Raw genomic sequence first — 24,457 nt, forward strand, 5'->3', positions numbered from 1 at the left:
CTTGGCTGAAATCCCAGGGCTATTGCCCGGCAAATTTAAGTCTCACCTTTGCTTTATTGTGCTTATAATGCTGATATGTGTGTACTATTAGTGATGGAATGCAAGTTACAATAGTACACACCAGTAGAGATCAGATCCACTAAACAAACCAAATACTGGGCCTAATTCAGACCCAATCACTGCAACGGTAGTGATCGCAGCCTGAAGCCCTTTGTGTTGTGCGCACGCTCAGTGGCTGAACTGCACGTGCGCACACAGCAAATGCATCTCACTGCTGTGATCGCCTCTGCCTGATTGACAGGCAGAGGCGGACACAGGACGGGAGGGGGCATGCCAGCGGGGTTTCAATGCCGTTGGGGGGGCGCAGTCTGGACAATGCAGGCATGTCCAGACCGTTGCTGGGGCGGGCCGCGGTGGCTGCATGACGTCACACGCAGCCGCTGAAACCCAAAACATGATGGGTAGTCACATGCCACCGCAGCTAGGCTGCGAAGGCATGTGGCTACTCACTAGGTGCGAAAGCATCACCACCGTGGTAGGGCTTGACATGTGGGTCGGACTAGCCCTGTGTTGGGTGTCCCCCTGCATGTCTGATCGTAGATGTGCTACTTTTAGCACATCTATGATCATCTCTGAATTAGGCCCATAACACCAAATGTTTGGTTTATTTGAAGTGCAGTAGAAGTTGTTTTTACAGCTGTACTCAATGTTATATATTTATTAATATGGATGGAGCTGTGCTTGAGTGGAAGATACAGAGCACCAGCTGGTGATGTATGAAGGTAGTGGTGCATGATACAGCGCAGGATACTTGCAGGTCTCTGGAGCTGAGAGGAATGCGGCCATGAGGGAGGCATCATAGCAAAAAATGTGGCCATACCCCCGAAAAAGTGCAGTTTTCTGAATTTTTACTGCTTTTCTCATATGCACCAAGCTCCAGAATGCAAAGCCCAGTGTCGGACTGGGGCATGAAGGGCCCACCGGGGGGATGCTGCTGTAGGGGCCCATGCTTAAAGGTGTAGCCAGGTTCCAGTGGGGGCGTGGCCAACCACCACAGAGGTTTGGCTAACCATTATATGTTCTGTGCCCCTTGGTAAATACTGTATATAATAAACCAAATTATTGTGAAGTATAATGTAACATATGTATAATGCATAAATCCAGTGCACTAGGATAGTCTGGAACTTGATCCCTAGAGGAGGAGTAAGGCCCACAGGCAGTGGGGCCCACCGGTGGTTTCCCCTGTTCCCCTGTGGGCCAGTCCGACCCTGGCAAAGCCTATGGGCCTCATATCAAAGACTTCCCAGAGAGGTATCCAATTAGATCCCTTCCAGCACTCCCGGCAGCACATGTGCGCCATCTGAGTCATAAACGCAGGAGTCCTTCTATCCCTTTGCCTATCGAGAAAGTCACAGGAATCGACGAAACGCGTCTAGGGCCAATATTTACTAGGGATTCGAGTTTGTCCGATTTGTGTTTTTTTTTTCAAAGTCCCAATCCGGGAATTCACTAAGCACCAATCTCGGCAGTGTTTGGACTATTCGTAATGGTTTGATTTGCAAAGTTCCGAAATACGAATGAATAGACCATCGGTCAAACGCGGCTGATATTTCATACAATACGGGCATTCACTATTCATTCGTATTTGGGTGTTAGTTTCTGAGTGCTCAAGTGCGGGTCTGTTTTTTTTCGAATCGTTAAAAAAAGCAGCAAAAAATTTACCTGCTTTTTCCAGTCGAGTTTGGATAATCATGCACGGATCAGTGAGATCTGTGCATGGTTATCTATGGGAAAGGGTCTGTTTAGTGTAAAAACTGGAAAAAAAATTGTGTGGGGTCCCCCCTCCTAAGCATAACCAGCCTCGGGCTCTTTGAGCCGGTCCTGGTTGAAAAAATATGGGGGGGAAAATTACAGGGATTCCCCCATATTTAATCAACCAGCACCGGGCTCTGCGCCTGGTCCTGGTTCCAAAAATATGGGGGACAAAAAGGGGTTGTCCGAAAGTAACCTCACCGCTGACCGCAAAGTTCCCACCATTGGCTACAATTTAGCGCATAGGTGCTACATTGTATCTGTGCCGTGTGCTGCCTGACAGACACTACAGGAGCACACAGCCAATCAGGAGAGTGCCACGACGTGGCGCTCCCTGATTGGCTGAAGGGTCCCTCTTTGACAGGAGTCAGGGGGGGTCCTGGCAGTCAGGGAAAGGGGTCCCATGTGTAAACATGGGACCCCTTTCAGTGCGTGGTCGGGTTTCCGTTTTATTATTTTGCCAAGTACGTGGATTATACAAAGGTCTGATTCTACACTGGATTATGTGAGTATAATTTTTTTCACAGGTACCCCGTGGATTCTACATGGAGAAGAGGACCGAGCCTCGTGGGAACATAGGTAAGTATGTGTGTATGCATGTATGTAATAAACTTATACTTTCACGGTGTGTGTTTTTTGGGGGGTATTTTTTTAGTAGTAGTTCTACAGGTACCAGCGGGCTCGGTTTTCCTCCGCATGCTGGTACTTGTGGTTCTCCAAGTACCAGCTTGTGGGGGAGGTTTGCTGGGACTTGTGGGATAAGAAAAAGAGAGTGGCTACGCAATGTGTAAGAGCATATATATGCTAATTAGGAGCTGACATGTAAGAATGTAGAAATGTTTTATTATATGGATAGCATTGATTAAGCACGTAAAAACAATATTATAATGCAATATAGTAAAATATAAAACAGAAACAGCTTGAACTTAAAATTGTATAATGTCCTCCGGTTTTAATGAGGAAGCAGATCAAATTGAATGTCCATATGCGGATCCACAATCAGGTAAGCAGCTGAACAACAGATGTTAATAAACGGAGGCCGTAATAGGAAGTCTGAGTGTGGCAACAAACAAAACTGCTGTATGAATAAATACCTCTCCGTGGGCTGGTCCCGACCGAGCGTCCTCGGTCGTATGTTCCAGCAGTGCCCAACGCTGAATAATGCAGCAGAAGGAGAGAGTGTGTTTATCCCTGAATGGATGGAAGCAGTTGATCAGCAACGTGCTGACGGAGGTCACCGGCGGCAGTTAGCAAAGCCGTGACCGGAGCCGAGATCTCTCTGTAATTCACCCAGAGGATGGAAATCACCGGCAGCAGGTGGATAAGCCGGGACGGGAATTCGAGTGTGACAAACTCAGCAAGCAGATGAAAATTACCGGCGGTGGAGGAGGAAGCCGCGGCGAAGGCCGAGTTGTCACAGGCTATGGACAGCAGCTTGCTACCTGTGTGATAAGATGAAGTCAAGGTGTGCAAGTAGGCGGGGTCCTGATGCGTTTCGTCACAGATCATGTGACTTTATCAAAGGGTTGCTGGGACTTGTAGTACTGCTACTAAATACAATATTCACATTTTTTCACAAGGCTATCAGCCCCCCATCCGCCGCCCTTGGATGGGAGGGCAGCCTCGGACTTCACCCCTGGCCCTTGGGTGGCTGGAGGGGGGACCCCTTGATTTAAGGGGTTCCCACTCCTCCAGGGTACCCCGGCCAGGGGTGACTAGTTGGGTATGTAATGCCAGGGCTGCAGGGACCAGTATAAAAGTGTCCCCCGGCTGTGGCATTATGTACCTGGCTAGTGGAGCCCGGTGCTGGTTTCAAAAATACGGGGGGACCCCTACGCTTTTTGTCCCCCGTATTTTTGGAACCAGGACCAGGCGTAGAGCCCGGTGCTGGTTGATTAAATATGGGGGATCCCCTGTCATTTTCCCCCCCATATTTTTTCAACCAGGACCGGCTCAAAGAGCCCGCGGCTGGTTGTGCTTAGGAGGGGGGACCCCACAAAATTTTTTTCAGAATTTTTAAGACTTTAAACAACTTTTTACGGTACACAATGGAGCCCTGCACGGATCTCACACATCCGGCCGGGATTCCTTGTGTTTTGTCAGGCAGTGTTTTACTCATCACTCCCGTAAAACACTGCCTGATATTACGAATCACATCGACATCGGAAAAAACGATTGTGCAAAACTCGGTAGCTTAGTGAATGATCGTATCAGGATTCAAAAAGTTGCAGTAAAATGCACCCGATACCATTCGAGTTCAAACACCCTTCAAAACGGGCAAAACACAAATCTTTGTAAATATACCCCTAGGACTCCCTGTGCTAGCTGGAGAATTGAGGGTTCCACTACAAGCCGCTATTTATCACAGTTTCACCAGTGGCAGCTCCTGCACATAGGTGGTCATTCCGAGTTGTTCGCTCGGTAAATTTCTTCGCATCGCAGCGATTATCCGCTTAGTGCGCATGCGCAATGTCCGCAGTGCGACTGCGCCAAGTAAATTTGCTATGCAGTTAGGTATTTTACTCACGGCATTACGAGGTATTTTCTTCGTTCTGGTGATAGTAATGTGATTGACAGGAAGTGGGTGATTCTGGGCGGAAACAGGCCGTTTTATGGGTGTGTGCGGAAAAACGCTACCGTTTCTGGGAAAAACGCGGGAGTGGCTGAAGAAACGGAGGAGTGTCTGGGCGAACGCTGGGTGTGTTTGTGACGTCAAACCAGGAACGACAAGCACTGAACTGATCGCAGATGCCGAGTAAGTCTGGAGCTACTCAGAAACTGCTAAGAGGTGTGTAGTTGCAATTTTGAGAATCTTTCGTTCGCAATTTTACTATGTTAAGATTCACTCCCAGTAGGCGGCGGCTTAGCGTGTACAAAGCTGCTAAAAGCAGCTTGCGAGCTAACAACTCGGAATGAGGGCCATAGCCACATCCATCGTCTCCCACTTGGCTGCATTTAGCCGGAGTCAGCCACTGTATTTACATGGCTGTTGCCATCTACAGCTGCATACCATCCACTGTTTTTCAATTGGCTATGGTCATCCGGAGTCAGCCGCTGCACTGATACGGTTGTCGCTATCTACAGCTATATCACCCGAGGATGCTCGGGTTATATCTCCTCCTCTCACCTACAAATGGGTCCCGGACAGCAGGGATAGAGTGAGTAGTGGCTCCCAGCAGTAGCTCTTAACATACTGTATAAGTGTGCTTGCTTGTATCTAAAGACTACCTGTGAATTTTCAACCAGAGTCTGGTTGGATCTATAATTTTTTTATCTACAGTGGCTTATATGGAACTCAGCTGGTAATTTGCTCTGAAAATATCAGATATTATTTACAATTTTTCAGTTATTTTATCTGGACTGTAATCTAACGAGAAAAAAAAGATACATGCACAGTTTGAATTGCAACTTATGTTGCAGATTCAGTTACTACACTTCTATTGCTACTTTCTATATTGTTACATGAATCCAGTAATTGTTTTTATTTGCTGTCCAGTGATGAGTATCTTTTAAATGCCTCATTGTGTGTGAAATAAATATGTATTAATTGGAACCACCGGCATTATTGAATATTAATTATTGTCTCTCTAGCTCGGCCCTTCTTGTTTACTTTTTTTAGTTGTCCTATAATTGAGACCTGTGCAGATAGGTCTCTGGGGCCCGTCGCAATTGAACCAATTATTTGTTCCACCCCATATTTATCCATTCCACTGAATTTAATGATCCACTCGCGCTAATAGGGGTCTGTATTGTGGTTAGAAGTTGTTTGTACAGCTGTACTCAATGTTATATATTTAGTAATATGGATGGAGCTGTGCTTGAGTGGAACATACAGATACTTGCAGGTCTCTGAAGCTGAGTGGAATGCGTCCGTGTGGGATGCATCATAGCTAAAAATGTGGCCATACCCCCGAAAAAATGCAGTTTTCTGAATTTTTACTGTTTTTCTCGTATGCACCAAGCTCCGGAATGCAAAGCCTATGGGTCTCATATCAAAGACTTCCCTGAGATGGATCCAATTAGATCCCTCCCAGCACCCCCCCAGCAGCACACGTGCATCATCTGAGTCATAAACCCAGGAGTCCTTCTATCGCAAAAAACAGCTCTTATAGGGAGAGCTGTCTTTTGTGATTTTTATTAAGCATACAGTGTTAATAAACACTGCTATAATAGCGATGAGTGGCCGGATGCAATACAGTATCAAGATGGCGCCACTCATGTGCAGGAGACCAAATGGTGGCTATCTCGGTAAAGGAAAATGCTTCAGTAAAGGAGCATTCATGGAGCACTCCATACTACAATATATAAAGGGTAAAGAAAGTCCTAAATAGAGTTATATGTTATCACTGTACAGACTGTGAGCTGATGGGTCTGACTGTGAGTGGGACATGATGCCAATCACCAGGCAATTGGGCGATGTTATAAATCTACGCATGCATACCAGTTGCACAGCGCATGCATCCTGATTGCTAGTGCTCAGAGATGCAGAAAATATTTAGATGCAGGGTCTGTAAAATGCAGTGGGCGTTCCTGGGAGATAATAAGGGTATGGCTAAACAGATCGCTCTAAGCGTCTGCATCCCAAGATGCACAGCACTGACAGAGGAGGCCATGGTCAGATGGAGAACAGTGGTGCTTCTGATAGTGTGTCGAAAGACGTACAGCACTAAGACTGCCGCCGCATGTGCTGCAAGGGGGCGTCTCAGTATTACAAAAGTCAGGTCTGGCAGTAGCATAAAGCGCAGACAAAGCTGCGGCAAAAGATGAAGCCACATCCTCCTCCAACTCAGAATCAGCCTCTAGATCAGGGGTGTCAAAGACAAGGCCCGCGGGCCAAATCCGGCCCGCCAGACCTCGTCTGATGGCCCGCGGTGCCGCCGCCATGAAACCCCCTTCTCCCGAGTGCCCAGCTCGGGGGGGGGGGGGGGGGGGGCGGGGTTTCGCGGAATGACGCGATTGCAAACGCGTCATTCAACGAAACCCCGTCGGAGGAGGGAGAAGGGAGCCGCGCAGACGAGGAGGGAGAGGCGGCTGAAGAGCGGCGAGAACCGCTTCAAATGTAAGTCAGCCCCTCTCCCTTCCTCTCTTTCTCTCTCTCTCCCTCCTTCCACCACCTGCCACAATGTGTAAAATGGGGACCTGTACCTGCCGCTATGTGTAAAATGGGGACCTGTACCTGCCGCTATGTGTAAAATGGGGACCTGTGCCTGCCACAATGTGTAAAATGGGGACCTGTGCCTGCCACAATGTGTAAAATGGGGACCTGTGCCTGCCACAATGTGTAAAATGGGGACCTGTACCTGCCGCTATGTGTAAAATGGGGACCTGTGCCTGCCGCAATGTGTAAAATGGGGACCTGTGCCTGCCGCAATGTGTAAAATGGGGACCTGTGCCTGCCACAATGTGTAAAATGGGGACCTGTGCCTGCCACAATGTGTAAAATGGGGACCTGTACCTGCCGCTATGTGTAAAATGGGGACCTGTGCCTGCCACAATGTGTAAAATGGGGACCTGTGCCTGCCACAATGTGTAAAATGGGGACCTGTACCTGCCGCTATGTGTAAAATGGGGACCTGTGCCTGCCACAATGTGTAAAATGGGGACCTGTGCCTGCCACAATGTGTAAAATGGGGACCTGTACCTGCCGCTATGTGTAAAATGGGGACCTGTGCCTGCCACAATGTGTAAAATGGGGACCTGTGCCTGCCACAATGTGTAAAATGGGGACCTGTACCTGCCGCTATGTGTAAAATGGGGACCTGTGCCTGCCGCAATGTGTAAAATGGGGACCTGTGCCTGCCGCAATGTGTAAAATGGGGACCTGTGCACTATAAAAGGGGGCACATGGCTGGGCACTATAAAAGGGGGCACATGGCTGGGCACTTTAAAAGGGGGCAGATGGCTGGGCACATATAAGGCAGGTGGAGCGGTAAATTTTGGATAGACCTACAGATACAACCGGCCCTTTGATGGGGACCAAACTGCTGATGCGGCCCCCGATGAATTTGAGTTTGACACCCCTGCTCTAGATGTTTCCACTAATTTGTCTCATTCATCTGGCTGTCTATACCTTGCCACACACCCAACTGGAGACAGGCATAATGTTTCTGTAAAATCTGAGTACCTATTATTTTCAGTGAGCCTAGTTCGAACTATCATAAAATGAGATTAATCTGGTGACAAAGAAAAATATATTTTAATTCTAAGTAAAATAATGTATTTTATCTATTTCTGTTCATTTAAAAATAACAAACATGGAGGTTTCCACCTTTTTTATATATGCATGCACCCCTTTAGAGGAGGGGACCCGTGTGCTGTCTCCGTGTGTGGGCGCCCTCCTCTCCCGCAGCCAGCAGCGCTCTGAGCTCAAGAGACACTGGCACAGTGCCAGGGTGTATAGCACAAGCGCAAGTCTCCGAAAAAATGGCGTGGTAGCCGAGTCTCTAGCGCTCACTCAGAACGGCAACAGCGCTGTCAGCTACGGGACTCGGGAGAGGAGGGGGCCCACACACAGACACCAGAAGGTAAGTATAAAAGAAATGGGTGCAGTGTGTGCGGTGTGGGCCCCCTCTGGACCCAGGGGCCCGTGTGCACTGCACACACTGCACCCATTATAGATATGCCACTGCCTTTAGTGTTTATTTGTGAGTGGGATATTAGTGATTTAGGAAATATATTCATCTTTTTCTTGCTGCATTTAGAACCTGACAGCAGTATCTCAGTAATTTCTTTTAAAGTTAATGTTATACTTGTAGAACCTGTGGTTTGGCTACCACATCAGCTAGAATGAGATAATGACAATCTAACAGTCAGTTTGGTGTAGATAAATTAATAGACTCAGCTCCTGCCTTGTTCTTTTACATACAGATGGAAAAAGAAAGACTTGCTGTGATAGAAAGGGCTAACCAGCTGCTGCTGGGGAAAATCTCTCAGATCATGCGCGGCCCAGGTGCAGTGGACAACTGGAACACTTGTTATTTATGGAGGTAATATCTACTGTTCTACTCGTCTGTCATTAAACAGTAAATAAACGGTGGGATTATTCATATTTTTATGATTTATACTAAATTTCTGAGAACCACTGGTGTACAGTATCCAGTGCCGTAACTAGGCATTTTAGCGCTGTGTGCAAGAAATGACATTGGCGCCCCCACATGTAAGATAAGGGAAGTGCGCGCCGAAAAATATATAGGGGCATGGCTTCATGGGGAAGGGGCGTGGCAATAAAATAATAGCAATTCATACTACGGTGCACAGTAGTCTCCATTATTCAAATTACACTGCACAGTAGCGCCACTACACCAGGTATAGCTCCTTTTATACATTACAGCAGACAGCGTCCCCCTTTTTACACATTGCGGCAGCCAGTCCCCCTATTTACACATTACGGCAGCTAGTCCCCCTTTTTACACATTACGGCAGACAGTCCCCCTATTTACACATTACGGCAGCTAGTCCCCCTTTTTACACATTGCAGCAGCCAGTCCCCCTTTTTACACAATACAGCAGCCAGTCCCCCTTTTTACACATTGTGGCAAGCAGTCCCCCTTTTTACACATTGCGGCAGGCAGTCCCCCTTTTTACACATTGCGGCAGCCAGCCCTCCTTTTTACACATTGCGGCAGCCAGTCCTCCTTTTTACACATTGCGGCAGGCAGTCCCCCTCCCCCTTTTTACATATTGCGGCAGGCAGTCCCCCTTTTTACACATTGCGGCAGGCAGTCCCCCTTTTTACACATTGCGGCAGGCAGTCCCCCTTTTTACACATTGCGGCAGCCAGACCCCCTTTTTACACATTATGGCAGACGGTGTCCCCGAGAGAAAGAGAGAGAGAGAGAGAGAGAGAAAGAAAGAGAGATACTTACCATCTGACAGTCAGGCTCCTCGTGCAGCTCCCTCGGTGCAGGCAGGTGAGAAGGAGGAGGAGGGAGGGGGACTGGAGCCGCAGCAGTGCTATTTCATTGGTAGTAAGCGCCGCTGCAGCAGCCCCCTCTCCTTCCGTATTGGCTGCCTGGCGCTGCTGTGGATGCTGGGATGTGGTTCCTCCATCCCAGCATCCACAGCAGCGCCAGGCAGCCAATACAGAAGGAGAGGGGGCTGCTGCAGCGGCGCTTACTACCAATGAAATAGCGCTGCTGCGGCTCCAGTCCCCCTCCCTCCTTCTCCGCTGCCCAGCGCTGCTCTCCTCCTCAGTGAGGCTGCGGCGCACGGCGCAGACTTCAGAGGCGGCATGTAATGAGTCAATTTGACTCATTACATGCCGCTGGCCGTGCGCCCTCAGGGCAACTGCGCTGTGTGCCAAGCCCACTTGGCACACACGTAGTAACGGCCCTGACAGTATCTACGGTATATGGTGCCCTGTGCTTAACACACATCATGGGTTATTATTGACTTTAATAAATATACTCAAAAGTCACATTTAACCTATACTTTTCCATATCACATGTGACATGGGAATGGTATTGATATCTCCACAGTCACCATCCTGACAGTCAGAATGCCGACAGTAGCATCCCAATTTTCAAAATCCTGACAATTCCCAGTGAGTTTATTAACCCTAACCCTAATCCTAACCCTCCTATAGCCTAACCCTAACCAAACCCCCCTGTAGCCTAACCCTAGCTGTCCCATCCTGCAGCCTAACCCTAACCACCCCTCACACAGCCTTACTCTAACCTCTCCTCGGTGCCTAACCCTAACCCCAGTACTTACCTCCAGGATTCTGACTATCGTGATGCCACTGTCACCATTCTGATCTTCAGGATGGTAACTCCTGGGATCCCATGACACAAGTATATGACAAGTCTTAAAGTGAAAATGTGAAATATGCCCACCTCACTCTCTTTTGTCACCATCACCATACTAGTAGTTTGTACCTATCATTTGCCAGTTTGTGAACGTGCAAAATGATCTCACTCTTTTTAACTCCCAATCTCTATATTCCCCTCTTTTCTCTTTCTTTTAAACTTTCTTCTAATTCCCCCTCACACACTCACTGCACATGCCATAGACACACACGCTGTGTAGGATTATATCGTAGATGTAGGGCCGGCCTGAGGCCAAATGTTTTGGTAAGTGAATTTATACTTAGCTCCCCCAGAGTACTTCAGAAAAAATTAAGGGGGATTGGTCTCATGGAAAAAACCCAGTTGTAGAGCTCGTTACACATTATGCCCATCATAGTAGTGCCCCTTACACATTGTGCACACCGTAGTAGCTCCCCATACATATTATGCCCTTCGTAGTAGTTCCCCTAACACATTACGCCCACCTTAGTAGTGCCCCTTACACATTATGCACACCTTAGTAGTGCCCTTTACACATTAATATTACTTATATTAATATTATATGAATTAATTATTTGCATTAATTATATTAATATTAATAAATTAATATTAATAATACACTGTCTGTAATATTACCTTGTCTGCCCCCCTGGTAAGTTGCGTGCCTGGAGATGCACACAGCAGGAAGTGTTATTGGCGCCAGTGTCTGGGGCCATGGTTTATTTGACGTTTCTTCACTGTACTGTGAAACAGTGCGATGCTGGACACTGGCGCCACTAACACTTATGCTGTGGGCATCTCCAGGCAGGCAACTACGGTAGCGTTTAGATACCAGGGGGAAGACAAGGTACTGTAGCATGTCGCTGGCTATGCAGCTGAGCCAGGGCACCCTCTTCTATGCAGCGCCCTACTCAGCTGCATAGCCAGCATATGCCTAAAACCATTACTAGGTAGATGTCCTAAATGTTCCCTTCCTTCCATCCCACAGGTTCCTACATACTGCTGTATCCAATGGAGGAAGATTCTGGTCTTTTTCACTGTAGCTCCGACCGCAGTTGCTCCATGTGATAAGACGGGATGTAGTTGGAATCCCAGCGGTCGGAATCCCAGCGGTCAAAATACAGATGCCGGAATCCCACCGCCAGAATGCCACAGCTATTCCCACTTCTGGGTGTCCACGACACCCATGGAGTGGGTATAGAACCTGTGGCGAGTGAAGCGTATTTTGACTGCCGGGATTCCAGCCGTTGGGATCCCGTACCCAACACGATAGGAACACCTAATAGCTCCCACTGATAACATTGCTGTTATAAAAAAAATCCTAGAGAGGTTTTAGAGGAAAAAAATAAAGAAGGGAAGTCTTGCAGTACTCTAATCTATCTATGTAGATATAGAAATAGTGCACTCCTGGTAGTAAATGTTGGCGTGCACATGACGTACACACCGTCGTAATTACTGTGTGGTGTAAAGTGTATAAGTAGCACTATTGTGTGGCATAACGTATTTAAGGAGCTCTACTGTGTGGTGTAAGGTGTACATAGACCACTACTGTGTGACGTAATATGTTTAACTACTTAACTGACAAATTGTTTTTCCAAAAATTGTCGGTGTTTTTTTAAATGCATGAGTTAGGTAAAGAACACATATATAAACTTACAGTATCTAAAGTGATTTTATTTAAAACAAATGTATAAAAAAATAATATTCGGGGGAAAAAAGTTCCCTCCCGAACATCGGTCACCACCATCGGAACATCGTGATGATTGGAAACATCGGCACCATTGCGGCTTTCATTTTTAAAGCCTGGACAGCCACCAGGTACTCAGGAGGGTCTTGGGGGGGTTAATTTACACTTCCCGAGCGGGTGCTATTCTCTGCAGCCACCGGGTGGGGGGCCCTGATGTGCTGACCGATCAGCAATGATCGGCAGCACCAAACACTCGGGGAGGCTGTGGGAAGGCAGAAGGACCTTCTGGTCCCTCTGAGAGCAGTAGCAGAGTTTATTTTCCCTGCAGCTGCAAACACTGTGTATCTGACTGGTCGCATCCTGTGGTGAATCTTCGGCGCCAGTGGTTGCCCCCAGACCTCTCTGTTAGTACAGGTCTCTCATGGATTGCATTAAGACACCATTTTGAGACAGCTACTTGTGTGATATGGTGTCTGCTTTCAAATCCCCTCTGCCTTCCCATCTGAAACACTATATTTTTGGGCCTCAATGGCTTTCCTCACATCTGCAGTGGGGATAGGGGGGATTAAGTATAGCATATAGAGTATGCAGTGTAGTGTAGCGTAGCATATAGGGGGATGTAGTGTAGCATATAGTTTAGTGGTGTAGTGCAGTTTATAGGGGCATGTTGTGTTGTAGGGGATGTAGTGTAGTGATGTAGTGCAGCGTATAGGGGCATGTAATGTAGTGATGCAGTGCAGTGTATGGGTCATGTAGTGTAATGAAGTGCAGTGATGCAGTGCTTCGTATGGGGACACACAGAGGGCATGTAGTAGAACACGCAGCTGGGGACCATGTGACAGAAATGGGGAAGCGCCAAATTCCTGCTCCGGGTGACAAAAATCCTAGTTTTGACACTGTAACACCATTTGGGCGCCGCGTGTTGTCCCTATTTTTAATATAGGAGGGGGACCCAATGCATATTGTTTCACCTTAGCCCACCATTCTGTAGTTCTGCTAATGTAACAAACAATACACAAATAACATCAAATTTATGCAGTGCAATGAAAAAAACTAAAACTCCACTTAAAAAATAAATAAATAAAACTGCTCAGCTAGAAGTCTCTATTGTATCAAGAACCACTACTGAGGTGACAGAGTGATGCCAGATATAAATAAAATTATGCTACCAGTCAGTGTCCCAAATCATAACATTTATCAGGTCAGCCCCTATGTCTCCACAGATCCCACCTTGTCCAGATCACCACTACTATAGTTGACTCTATTAATGTGATTCGGATTTTAGGCTGTGCTCTTTCTAGAACACTTTTAAATATTTTAAGTATTTGAGTCCCAAGCCTGCATCATCTGGCTATATAAAGGGTTGGACTGGCCCCTATGGGTGGGGGTGGGAAGGGGGTGACATGTAAAAATCCATAGTTTTCGGGGTCGCGGTGATTAATAGTGACACTCCCGATGCCGTTTCAGTCCAAGTTCAGCCCCCATCAGCTAGAAGTTCTACTCACCCAGGGCAAGGCAGATATTTGCTCTCCCCCCCCCCCCCCCCCCCCCCCGTTTTAAAATTGTTATAAGTAGGCCATAAGCCCTAACATTTGGTCACCGTATTAATCCTGTCCTGTCCTCTTCATCCACCTGCTGGTGACCCTGCGACACCCACCAGGCCTTCTGAGACCTCTATAGGTGAACCTCTCACGCCGTCCTTATCCCTTTGCTGGTGATTTTCTTTTCCCCCAAGCCTCCTCACTCCTCTGCCACTCTGCACTGCTGGTTGCTGGGGACACCAGTCTCACTGACAGCGGATAGGGCTGAGGGCTAGAGGATGAGATGCCTTTTCTGTCTCCCTGGTCACCCAAGGTCTCCAGCAGAGAGAGTGGGGCGCCGGGGCCTGGAGTGAGGCGGAGTCTCACGTCATGAATAACAAGAAGAGTCTGAATCTGACCTGTGTTAGCAGCCATCCAACACCCGGCCTGTGTGGCAGGGAATGCCAGAGAGAGACAAACAACATGCTGGAGAACCAGAGGAGAGGGCTTCTCCCTGTCACTGAGCCGGGTACGGGTAGTGGCGGGACCCAGCAGCAAGTAGTCCCTTGTGGCCAAGAGGAGGGAGGGGAGGCAGAGGGAGGAGGTGTTAGGGGTGACCTCTGGGCTATGATGTAATGTTATCAAGGAGTTAACCTAATGGCAGCAGTACTTCAGTGCTTCAATTGCCAGGGTTGTTGCATTTGTGCCTAGTTACCCGGACGCCCTGACGTGTGATTTCAATCCCATTTGTCGGAGTAAAAAACCCAAAAGAGTATTAATAAACACAGAATAGTAATAATCTATCTATCTATCTATCTATCTATCTATCTATCTATCTATCTATCTATCTATCTATCTATCTATCTATCTGCTACAGGTGCCCTTCGGGTAATGCAAGAACCAAGGATTAATATTTACTTACATTAAGACGTCTCAAATTTACATCTCTATAGATTTACCAAATTTGTATTTATTCATTTATATTTACAACCGTGCAAATCAGAAACTCCCGTGCGAAGAACGGGTAGAACATCTAGTAATATATAAATATAATCCTAAACATTCTGATGCATAATAGATGGAGTTCTGATACAGAAAATGTTGTGGCAGTAGAAACTGCATATATATATATATGTATCTATATAAAAATAACATTTTGATAATTTTTTTATCGCAAAAAGTCCCTCCATATGCCAAATCCTTTCCCTGGCAAAGCTTTTAAGTCTCATCTTTAAAATTAATAAAACAGAAAAAATGGTTGCAAAATGGTTTTGTAGATAAAAAGCTGTTTTTTTGTTTTTTTTATGTGACCCATGCAATGCTTGCTGAATTAATATTGCTGAGAGCTCTACTACTTGACCCTTGACCTCTGTGTGCCATCATCACACAGAATAGGCACGATGTGGATGCATTGTATATATTACAGACAGGCATACATATACTGGAAAAAAAGGGGGGAAAAAGGAGCAGACACACAAAGAAGAGATGGAAATGTACACATACACAAAAGCAGGAGACAGAAGAAGAAAGAATGTCACAGACAGGAAGGGCAGTAAGCCTGGCACAGGTGGAGGAAGAAGAAAGCCTGGCATGGATAGGGGAAGGAATAGTCTTGATTAGTCAGGGCAAAGAACGAAAGGCTGGGGCAGGCAGGAAAAGGGCACAGCCCAGTAATGGAGGAGCAAAGGGTGGAGTCACAGGGCATTCAGCAAATGTTGTGGATGACCCCTGGCCCCCTTCAGATAAAAGCAGAAGAGAAATGCACATCTTGCTTAACTTCTCTGTATTCTAAGATATTTTTTTTTGAAGAAATAATTAGATTTTAAACCTACCGGTAAATCTTTTTCTCGTAGTCCGTAGAGGATGCTGGGGACTCCGTAAGGACCATGGGGATAGACGGGCTCCGCAGGAGACATGGGCACTTTAAGAAAGACTTTGGATCTGGGTGTGCACTGGCTCCTCCCTCTATGCCCCACCTCCAGACCTCAGTTAGAGAAACTGTGCCCAGAGGAGATGGACAGTTCGAGGATAGGATTTTAGTTAATCCAAGGGCAAGATTCATACCAGCCACACCAATCACACCGTATAACTTGTGATACACTATCCAGTTAACAGTATGAAAAAACAACATAGCATCGGTCCAGAACCAATGAAACTATAACATAACCCTTATGTAAGCAAAAACTATGGGGGTCATTCCGAGTTGTTCGCTCGGTATTTTTCTTCGCATCGCAGCGATTTTCCGCTAACTGCGCATGCACATTGTTCGCAATGCGACTGCGCCAAGTAAATTTGCTATGCAGTTAGGTATTTTACTCACGGCATTACGAGGTTTTTTCTTCGTTCTGATGATCGTAGTGTGATTGACAGGAAGTGGGTGTTTCTGGGCGGAAACTGGCCGTTTTATGGGAGTGTGTGAAAAAACGCTACCGTTTGTGGGAAAAACGCGGGAGTGGCTGGAGAAATGGAGGAGTGTCTGGGCGAACGCTGGGTGTGTTTATGACGTCAAACCAGGAACGACAAGCACTGAACTGATCGCAGATGCCGAGTAAGTTTGGAGCTACTCAGAAACTGCTAAGAAGTGTCTATTCGCAATTTTGCTAATCTTTCGTTCGCAATATTGATAAGCTAAGATTCACTCCCAGTAGGCGGCGGCTTAGTGTGTGCAAAGCTGCTAAAAGCAGCTTGCGAGCGAACAACTCGGAATGACCACCTATATACAAGTCTTGCAGAAGTAGTCCGCACTTGGGACGGGCGCCCAGCATCCTCTACGGACTACGAGAAAAAGATTTACCGGTAGGTTTAAAATCTTATTTTCTCTAACGTCCTAGAGGATGCTGGGGACTCCGTAAGGACCATGGGGATTATACCAAAGCTCCCAAACGGGCGGGAGAGTGCGGATGACTCTGCAGCACCGATTGAGCAAACATGAGGTCCTCCTCAGCCAGGGTATCAAACTTAAAGAACTTTGGCCCTCATTCCGAGTTGTTCGCTCGGTAATTTTCTTTGCATCGCAGCGATTTTCCGCTAATTGCGCATGCGCAATGTTCGCACTGCGACTGCGCCAAGTAAATTTGCTAAGAAGTTTGGTATTTTACTCACGGCATTACGAGGTTTTTTCTTCATTCTGGTGATCGGAGTGTGATTGACAGGAAGTGGGTGTTTCTGGGCGGAAACTGGCCGTTGTGAAAAAACGCTGCAGTTTCTGGGAAAAACGCGGGAGTGGCTGGAGAAACGGGGGAGTGTCTGGGCGAAACGCTGGGTGTGTTTGTGACGTCAAACCAGGAACGACAAGCACTGAACTGATCGCACTGGAAGAGTAAGTCTCGAGCTACTCAGAAACTGCACAGAAAAATCTTTTCGCAATATTGCGAATACTTCGTTCGCAATTCTGCTAAGCTAAGATACCCTCCCAGAGGGCGGCGGCTTAGCGTGTGTACTGCTGCGATAAGCGGCTAGCGAGCAAACAACTCGGAATGAGGGCCTTTGCAAAGGTGTTTTACCCCGACCAAGTAGCAGCTCGGCACAGCTGTAGTGCCGAGACCCCTCGGGCAGACGCCCAAGAAGAGCCCACCTTCCTAGTGGAATGGGCCTTAACCGATTTTGGTAACGGCAATCCTGCCATAGTATGTAATAAACTTTCAGAAAACAAAACAAAGGAAAGGACTGCGCTTTACGCTATTTGATGTCCAAGCTGCTATGGGGGTAAAAAAGGGGAATCCACGTTTCCCAACTACAATACAGTAAACAAAATAACCTCCAAGCGCTAAAGTCTCAAATATTGCACTTATAATAATTATACACTCTTATACTTAAGTAGAGATTTTTTTAAAAGTTTTATTATATATATACATTAATTCATTTATTGCATAAATATACAGGTTGAGTATCCCATATCCAAATATTCCGAAATACGGAATATTCCGAAATACGGACTTTTTTGAGTGAGAGTGAGAAAGTGAAATCTTTGTTTTTTGATGGCTCAATGTACATAAACTTTGTTTAATACACAAAGTTATTAAAAATATTGTATTAAATGTCCTTCAGGCTGTGTGTATAAGGTGTATATGAAACATAAATGAATTGTGTGAATGTAGACACACTTTGTTTAATGCACAAAGTTATAAAAAATATTGGCTAAAATTACCTTCAGGCTGTGTGTATAAGGTGTATATGAAACATAAATGCATTCTGTGCTTAGATTTAGGTCCCATCACCATGATATCTCATGGTATGCAATTATTCCAAAATACGGAAAAATCTCATATCCAAAATACCTCTGGTCCCAAGCATTTTGGATAAGGGAGACTCAACCTGTATAAATTTCATGAATAATTGGTTAAAAAGAAATAATTCATAAATTTGAAATATAGAAAAAAGTGAGTCCTAATACCGGTATACTACACGTAAAACAATACAACATTAAACATATATTTATTGGTGACACGCCTAAGTGGATTATTCACCTAAAAAGCAGCAACTTATTTCATGCCAAGTGAATGTGTCCCTTATAAGGTATAGGGTATCATCATCTGATCTCGAAGTGTCTTTTTAGAAATTGTTAAAAAATTCCAAAAAAAAGGTCCATAAATGTTCCAAATCTTTCTTGACTAGTTTCGCCTGTCTGCGCAGGCTTCATCAGTATCCTGATGAAGCCTGCGCAGACAGGCGAAACTAGTCGATCTGAGAGCACCTTTACACGTCTGCCGGCAGACACAGAATGCTTTGGTTCCCTTTGACATATGGACTTACAAGTAAGTTGTGAGGATAATACAACTTGTTAAAGTGATTACCAACCATTTGGTCAAGAAAGATTTGGAACATTTATGGACCTTTTTTTTGGAATTTTTTTAACAATTTCTAAAAAGTCACTTCAAGATCAGATGATGATACCCTATACCTTATAAGGGACACATTCACTTGGCATGAAATAAGTTGCTGCTTTTTAGGTGAATAATCCGCTTAGGCGTGTCACCAATAAATATATGTTTAATGTTGTATTGTTTTACGTGTAGTATACCGGTATTAGGACTCACTTTTTTCTATATTTCAAATTTATGAATTATTTCTTTTTAACCAATTATTCATGAAATTTATATATTTATGCAATAAATGAATTAATGTATATATATACTGTAATAAAACTTTTAAAAAAATCTCTACTTAAGTATAAGAGTGTATAATTATTATAAGTGCAATATTTGAGACTTTAGCGCTTGGAGGTTATTTTGTTTACTGTACTGCCATAGTATGTGCCTGCTGAATCGTGTTACAAATCCAGCGAGCAATAGTCTGCTTTGAAGCGGGAGCGCCAACCTTGTTGGCTGCATACAGGACAAACAGTGCTTCTGTTTTCCTGACTCTAGCCGTTCTGGCCACATATATCTTCAAAGCCCTGACCACATCAAGGGACTCGGAATCCTCCAAGTCACGCGTAGCCACAGGCACGACAATAGGTTGGTTCATATGAAAGGATGAGACCACTTTAGGTAGAAATTGAGGACGAGTCCGCATTTCTGCCATATCCATATGAAAAACCAGATAGGGGCTTTTATGTGATAAAGCCGCTAATTCCGAAACCCGCCTAGCCGAAGCTAAGGCTAACAACATGATCACCTTCCAAGTGAGATATTTTAGCTCCACCGTTTTGAGTGGTTCAAACCAATGTGACTTAAGGAAACCTAACACCACGTTAGGGTCCCAAGGCGCCACCGGTGGTACAAAAGGAGTCTAAATATGCAGTACTCCCTTTACAAAAATCTGTACTTCAGGTAGAGAGGCCAATTCCTTTTGAAAGAAAATGGATAAGGCCGAAATCTGAACTTTTATGGAGCCTAATTTTAGGCCCAAACTCACTCCAGTTTGCAGGAAGTGAAGGAGACGACCCAGATGGAATTCCTCCGTAGGAGCATTCCTGGCCTCATACCAAGAAACATATTTTCTCCATATTCTGTGATAATGTTTTGATGTCACGTCCTTCCTAGCCTTTATTAGTGTAGGAATGACCTCATCCGGAATACCTTTTTTCGCTAGGATCCGGCGTTCAACTACCATGCCGTCAAACGCAGCCGCGGTAAGTCTTTGAACAGACAGGGCCCCTGCTGCAGCAGGTCCTGTCTTAGAGGAAGAGGCCACGGATCTTCTGTGAGCAATTCCTGTAGATCCGGATACCAAGTCCTTCGTGGCCAATCTGGAACAATGAGGATTGTTCTCACTCTTCTCTGTCTTATTATTCTCAACACCTTGGGTATGAGAGGAAGAGGAGGAAACACATAAACCGACCGAAACACCCACGGTGTCACTAGGGCGTCGACAGCTATCGCCTGAGGATCTCTTGACCTGGCGCAATACCTTTGTAACTTTGTGTTGAGACGGGTCGCCATCATGTCTATTTGGGGCAGTCCCCACCGACTTGCGATCTGCGCGAAGACTTCCTGATGAAGTCCCCACTCTCCCGGATGCAGGTCGTGTCTGCTGAGGAAGTCTGCTTCCCAGTTGTCCACTCCCAGAATGAACACTGCTGACAGTGCACTTACATGATGTTCCGCCCAGTGAAGAATCCTGGTGGCTTCCTCCATTGCCACTCTGCTCCTTGTGCCGCGTTGGCGGTTTACATGAGCTACTGCGGTGACATTGTCCGACTGAATCAGAACTGGTTTGTTGCGAAGTAATGCCTCCGCTTGACGTAGGGCGTTGTATATGGCCCTCAATTCCAGGATGTTGATGTGGAGACAAGTCTCTAGACTTGACCAAAGACCTTGGAAATTTCTTCCCTGTGTGACTGCCCCCCAACCTCGGAGACTTGCATCTGTGGTCACCAGGATCCAGTCCTGAATGCCGAACCTGCGACCCTCTAGGAGGTGAGCACTCTGCAGCCACCACAGGAGAGACACCCTGGCTCTGGGGGACAGGGTGATCCTCTGATGCATTTGTAGATGTGACCCGGACCACTTGTCCAGTAGGTCCCTTTGGAAGTTCCTCGCATGGAACCTGCCGAAGGAATGGCTTCGTACGATGCCACCAATTTCCCCAGGACTCGAGTGCAGTGATGCACTGACACCTGTTTTGGCTTCAATAGGTTCCTGACCAGAGTCATGAACTCCTGAGCTTTTTCCAATGGAAGAAAAACCTTCTTCTGGTCTGTGTCCAAAAACCAAGCCCAAGAAGGTCATATGCGTCGTAGGAACCAACTGTGACTTCGGGATATTGAGAATCCAGCCGTGTTGCTGTAACACCTTCACAGACAGAGACACGCTGTCCAGTAACTTCTCCCGAGATCTCGCTTTTATGAGGAGATCGTCCAAGTACGGGATAATTGTGACCCCTTGCTTGCGCAGGAGCACCATCATTTCTGCCATTACCTTGGTGAAAATTCTCGGGGCCGTTGAAAGCCCAAAGGGCAACTTCTGAAATTGGTAATGACAATCTTGTATAGCAAATCTCAGGAATGCCTGATGAGGAGGAAATATTGGAACATGAAGGTATGCATCCTTTATGTTCAGGGAAACCATAAAATCCCCACCTTCCAGGCTGGCGATGACCACCCTGAGCGATTCCATCTTGAACTTGAACTTTTTCAAGTATAAGTTCAGGGATTTTAAATTCAAAATGGGTCTGACCGAACCGTCCGGTTTCGGAACCACAAACAGGGTTGAGTAATAACCCTTTCCTTGCTGCAGTAGGGGAACTTTGACTACTACCTGTTGAACATACAATTTTTGTATTGCATTCAACACTAACTCCCTCTCTGAGGGAGCAGCGGGCAGAGCCGATTTGAAAAACCGGCGAGGAGGCATCTCTTCGAATTCCAGCCTGTATCCCTGAGAAACAATTTCTATTGCCCAGGGATCCACCTGTGAATGAACCCAGATGTGGCTGAAAAGTCGAAGACGTGCCCCCACTTGAGCGGACTCCCCCAGGGAAGCCCCAGCGTCATGCGGTGGATTTTGCAGAGGCAGGGGAGGACTTCTGCTCCTGGGAACTAGCTGTGTGCAGCTTTTTTCCCCTGCCCTTACCTCTGGCAAGAAAGGACGATCCTCGTACTCTTTTGCTTTTATTGGAACGAAAGGACTGCATTTGGTAATGAGGCGCTTTCTTAGGCTGTGAGGGAACATAAGGTAAAAAATTCGATTTACCTGCCGTAGCTGTGGAGACCAGGTCCGAGAGGCCTTCTCCAAATAACTCCTCACCTTTGTAAGGCAAAGACTCCATATGCCTCTTTGAGTCGGCATCACCCGTCCACTGCCGGGTCCATAAGACTCGCCTAGCAGAAACAGACATAGCGTTTATTCTGGAACTTAGCAAACAAATGTCTCTTTGAGCATCCCTCATATATAACGCAGCATCTTTCATATGCCCTAGGGTCATTAAAATGGTATCCCTATCTAGAGTCTCAATTTCCGTAGATAAGGAGTCTGTCCATGCTGCGACAGCACTACAAACCCAGGCCGACGCCATTGCCGGTCTAAGAATTGAACCTGAATGTGTGTAAATGGACTTCATGGTAACCTCCTGTCTGCGATCAGCAGCATCCTTGAGGGTAGCCGTATCTTGTGATGGCAGCGCTATCTTTTTTGATAAACGTGTTAAAGCCTTGTCCACCTTAGGAGAAGACTCCCATCGTATCCTATCCGTCTGCGGGAAGGGATACGCCATAAGAATCCTTTTGGGAATCTGCAGCCTCTTGTCTGGAGATTCCCAAGCCTTTTCGCACAGCTCGCTCAGCTCATACGAGGATAGAAAAGTGACCTCAGGCTATTTCAGGGACAGGGGGTTCCTCTGTGATATGCAAAACATCTTTTATTGCAATAATCATATATCGAATGCCCTTAGCCACTTCTGGCTGTAATTTTGCCTCCTCATAGTCGACACTGGAGTCTGAATCCGTGTCGGTATCTATGTCAATTATTTGGGATAATGTGCGCTTCTGAGGCCCGGAAGGTCCCGGAGACACAGGGACAGGCATGGTCTGACTACCTGACTGTTCCCTAACCTCAGCCTTGTCTAATCTCTTATGTAATAAATTTACATTAGCACTCAAGACATTCCACATCTCCATCCAGTCCGGTGTCGGCGCTGCCGACGGAGATCTGACATTCATACACTCCCCCTCCTCCTTAGGTGAGCCTTCCACTTCATACATGTCGACACACGCGTACCGACACACACCCCACACACAGGGAAGCTCTTATCTGAAGACAGTTCCCCACCAGGCCCTTTGGAGAGAGAGTATGCCAGCACACACCCCAGCGCTATATAACCCAGGCAAAACACAGAGTGTTCCCCCAGTAGCACTGAAATAACTTGTTTTACGCCAATTATGTGCCCCCCCCCCCCCCCTCTTGAATAACCCACTGTCACCTCAGTAAGCAGGGGAGAGTCCGGGGAGCTTCCTCTCAGCGCTGTGCTGTGGAGAAAAATGGCGCTGGTGAGTGCTGAGGGAGAAGCCCCGCCCCCTCGGCGGCGGGCTTCTGTCCCGCTCAAATTATTCAAAAACATGGCGGGGGTTCTTTATATACATGTACAGTGCCCAGCTGTACATGTATATCTGTGTTTATGCCATAACAGAGGTTTATATTGCTGCCCAGGGTGCCCCCCCTGCGCCCTGCACCCTTACAGTGACCGGAGTGTGTGAGATGTATGGGAGCAATGGCGCACAGCTGCAATGCTGTGCGTTACCTCATTGAAGCTCACGAAGTCTTCTGCCGCCTTTGAAGCCTTCTTTCTTCTCATACTCACCCGGCTTCTATCTTCTGGCTCTGTGAGGAGGACGGCGGAGCGGCTCTGGGACGAACTCCAGGGTGAGACCTGTGTTCCGACTCCCTCTGGAGCTAATGTTGTCCAGTAGCCTAAGAAACAGGACCTTGAAACTCAGAGAAGTAGGGCTGTTTCTCTCTCCTCAGTCCCACGATGCAGGGAATCTGTTGCCAGCAGTGCTCCCTGAAAATAAAAAACCTAACAAAACACTTTCTTTGCAGAAAACTCAGGAGAGCTCCCTGCAGTGCACGCATCTCCTCTGGGCACAGTATCAAACTGAGGTCTGGAGGAGGGGCATAGAGGGAGGAGCCAGTGCACACCCAGATCCAAAGTCTTTCTTAAAGTGCCCATGTCTCCTGTGGAGCCCGTCTATCCCCATGGTCCTTACGGAGTCCCCAGCATCCTCTAGGACGTTAGAGAAAAACATAAAAATAATTGATTTGTCAACAATCATAATTTTGTTATTTGGAATGTCGACATGAGAATGTTAACATGGTTGTAATGTTGACATTGACAATACCACTATTCATCATGACTAGTGATGAGCGGGTTCGGTTCCTCGGAAACCGAACCCCCCCGAACTTCACCCATTTTACACGGGTCCGAGGCATACTCGGATTCTCCCGTATGGCTCGGTTAATCCGAGCACGCCCGAACGTCATCATCCCGCTGTCGGATTCTCACGAGATTCGGATTCTATATAAGCAGCCGCGCGTCGCCGCCATTTTCACTCGTGCATTGGAAATGTTAGGGAGAGGACGTGGCTGGCGTCCTCTCCGTTTATTAATAATATTTGTGCTGCTTAGTTATTGCTTAATTGTGGGGACTGGGGAGCAGCTGTATTATATAGGAGGAGTACAGTGCAGAGTTTTGCTGACCAGTGACCACCAGTATAC

At 46.6% G+C, this 24,457-nt stretch overlaps 1 protein-coding gene across 3 annotated transcripts in view; it reads left to right on the top strand.

Moving 5' to 3' along the window:
• The window catches only part of CFAP97D1 (CFAP97 domain containing 1), a 146,675-nt gene that overhangs the window by 102,484 nt on the left and 19,734 nt on the right, over nt 1-24,457 (top strand). For all 3 annotated transcript variants that reach the window (XM_063963571.1, XM_063963572.1, XM_063963570.1), the window contains one exon: nt 8,680-8,798. In XM_063963571.1, the coding sequence (XP_063819641.1) occupies nt 8,680-8,798 (119 nt within the window). The remainder of the gene's footprint in view (nt 1-8,679; nt 8,799-24,457) is intronic.

The sequence above is a fragment of the Pseudophryne corroboree genome, chromosome 3 (genome assembly GCF_028390025.1).
Source record: "Pseudophryne corroboree isolate aPseCor3 chromosome 3, aPseCor3.hap2, whole genome shotgun sequence".
Taxonomy (NCBI): domain Eukaryota; kingdom Metazoa; phylum Chordata; class Amphibia; order Anura; family Myobatrachidae; genus Pseudophryne; species Pseudophryne corroboree.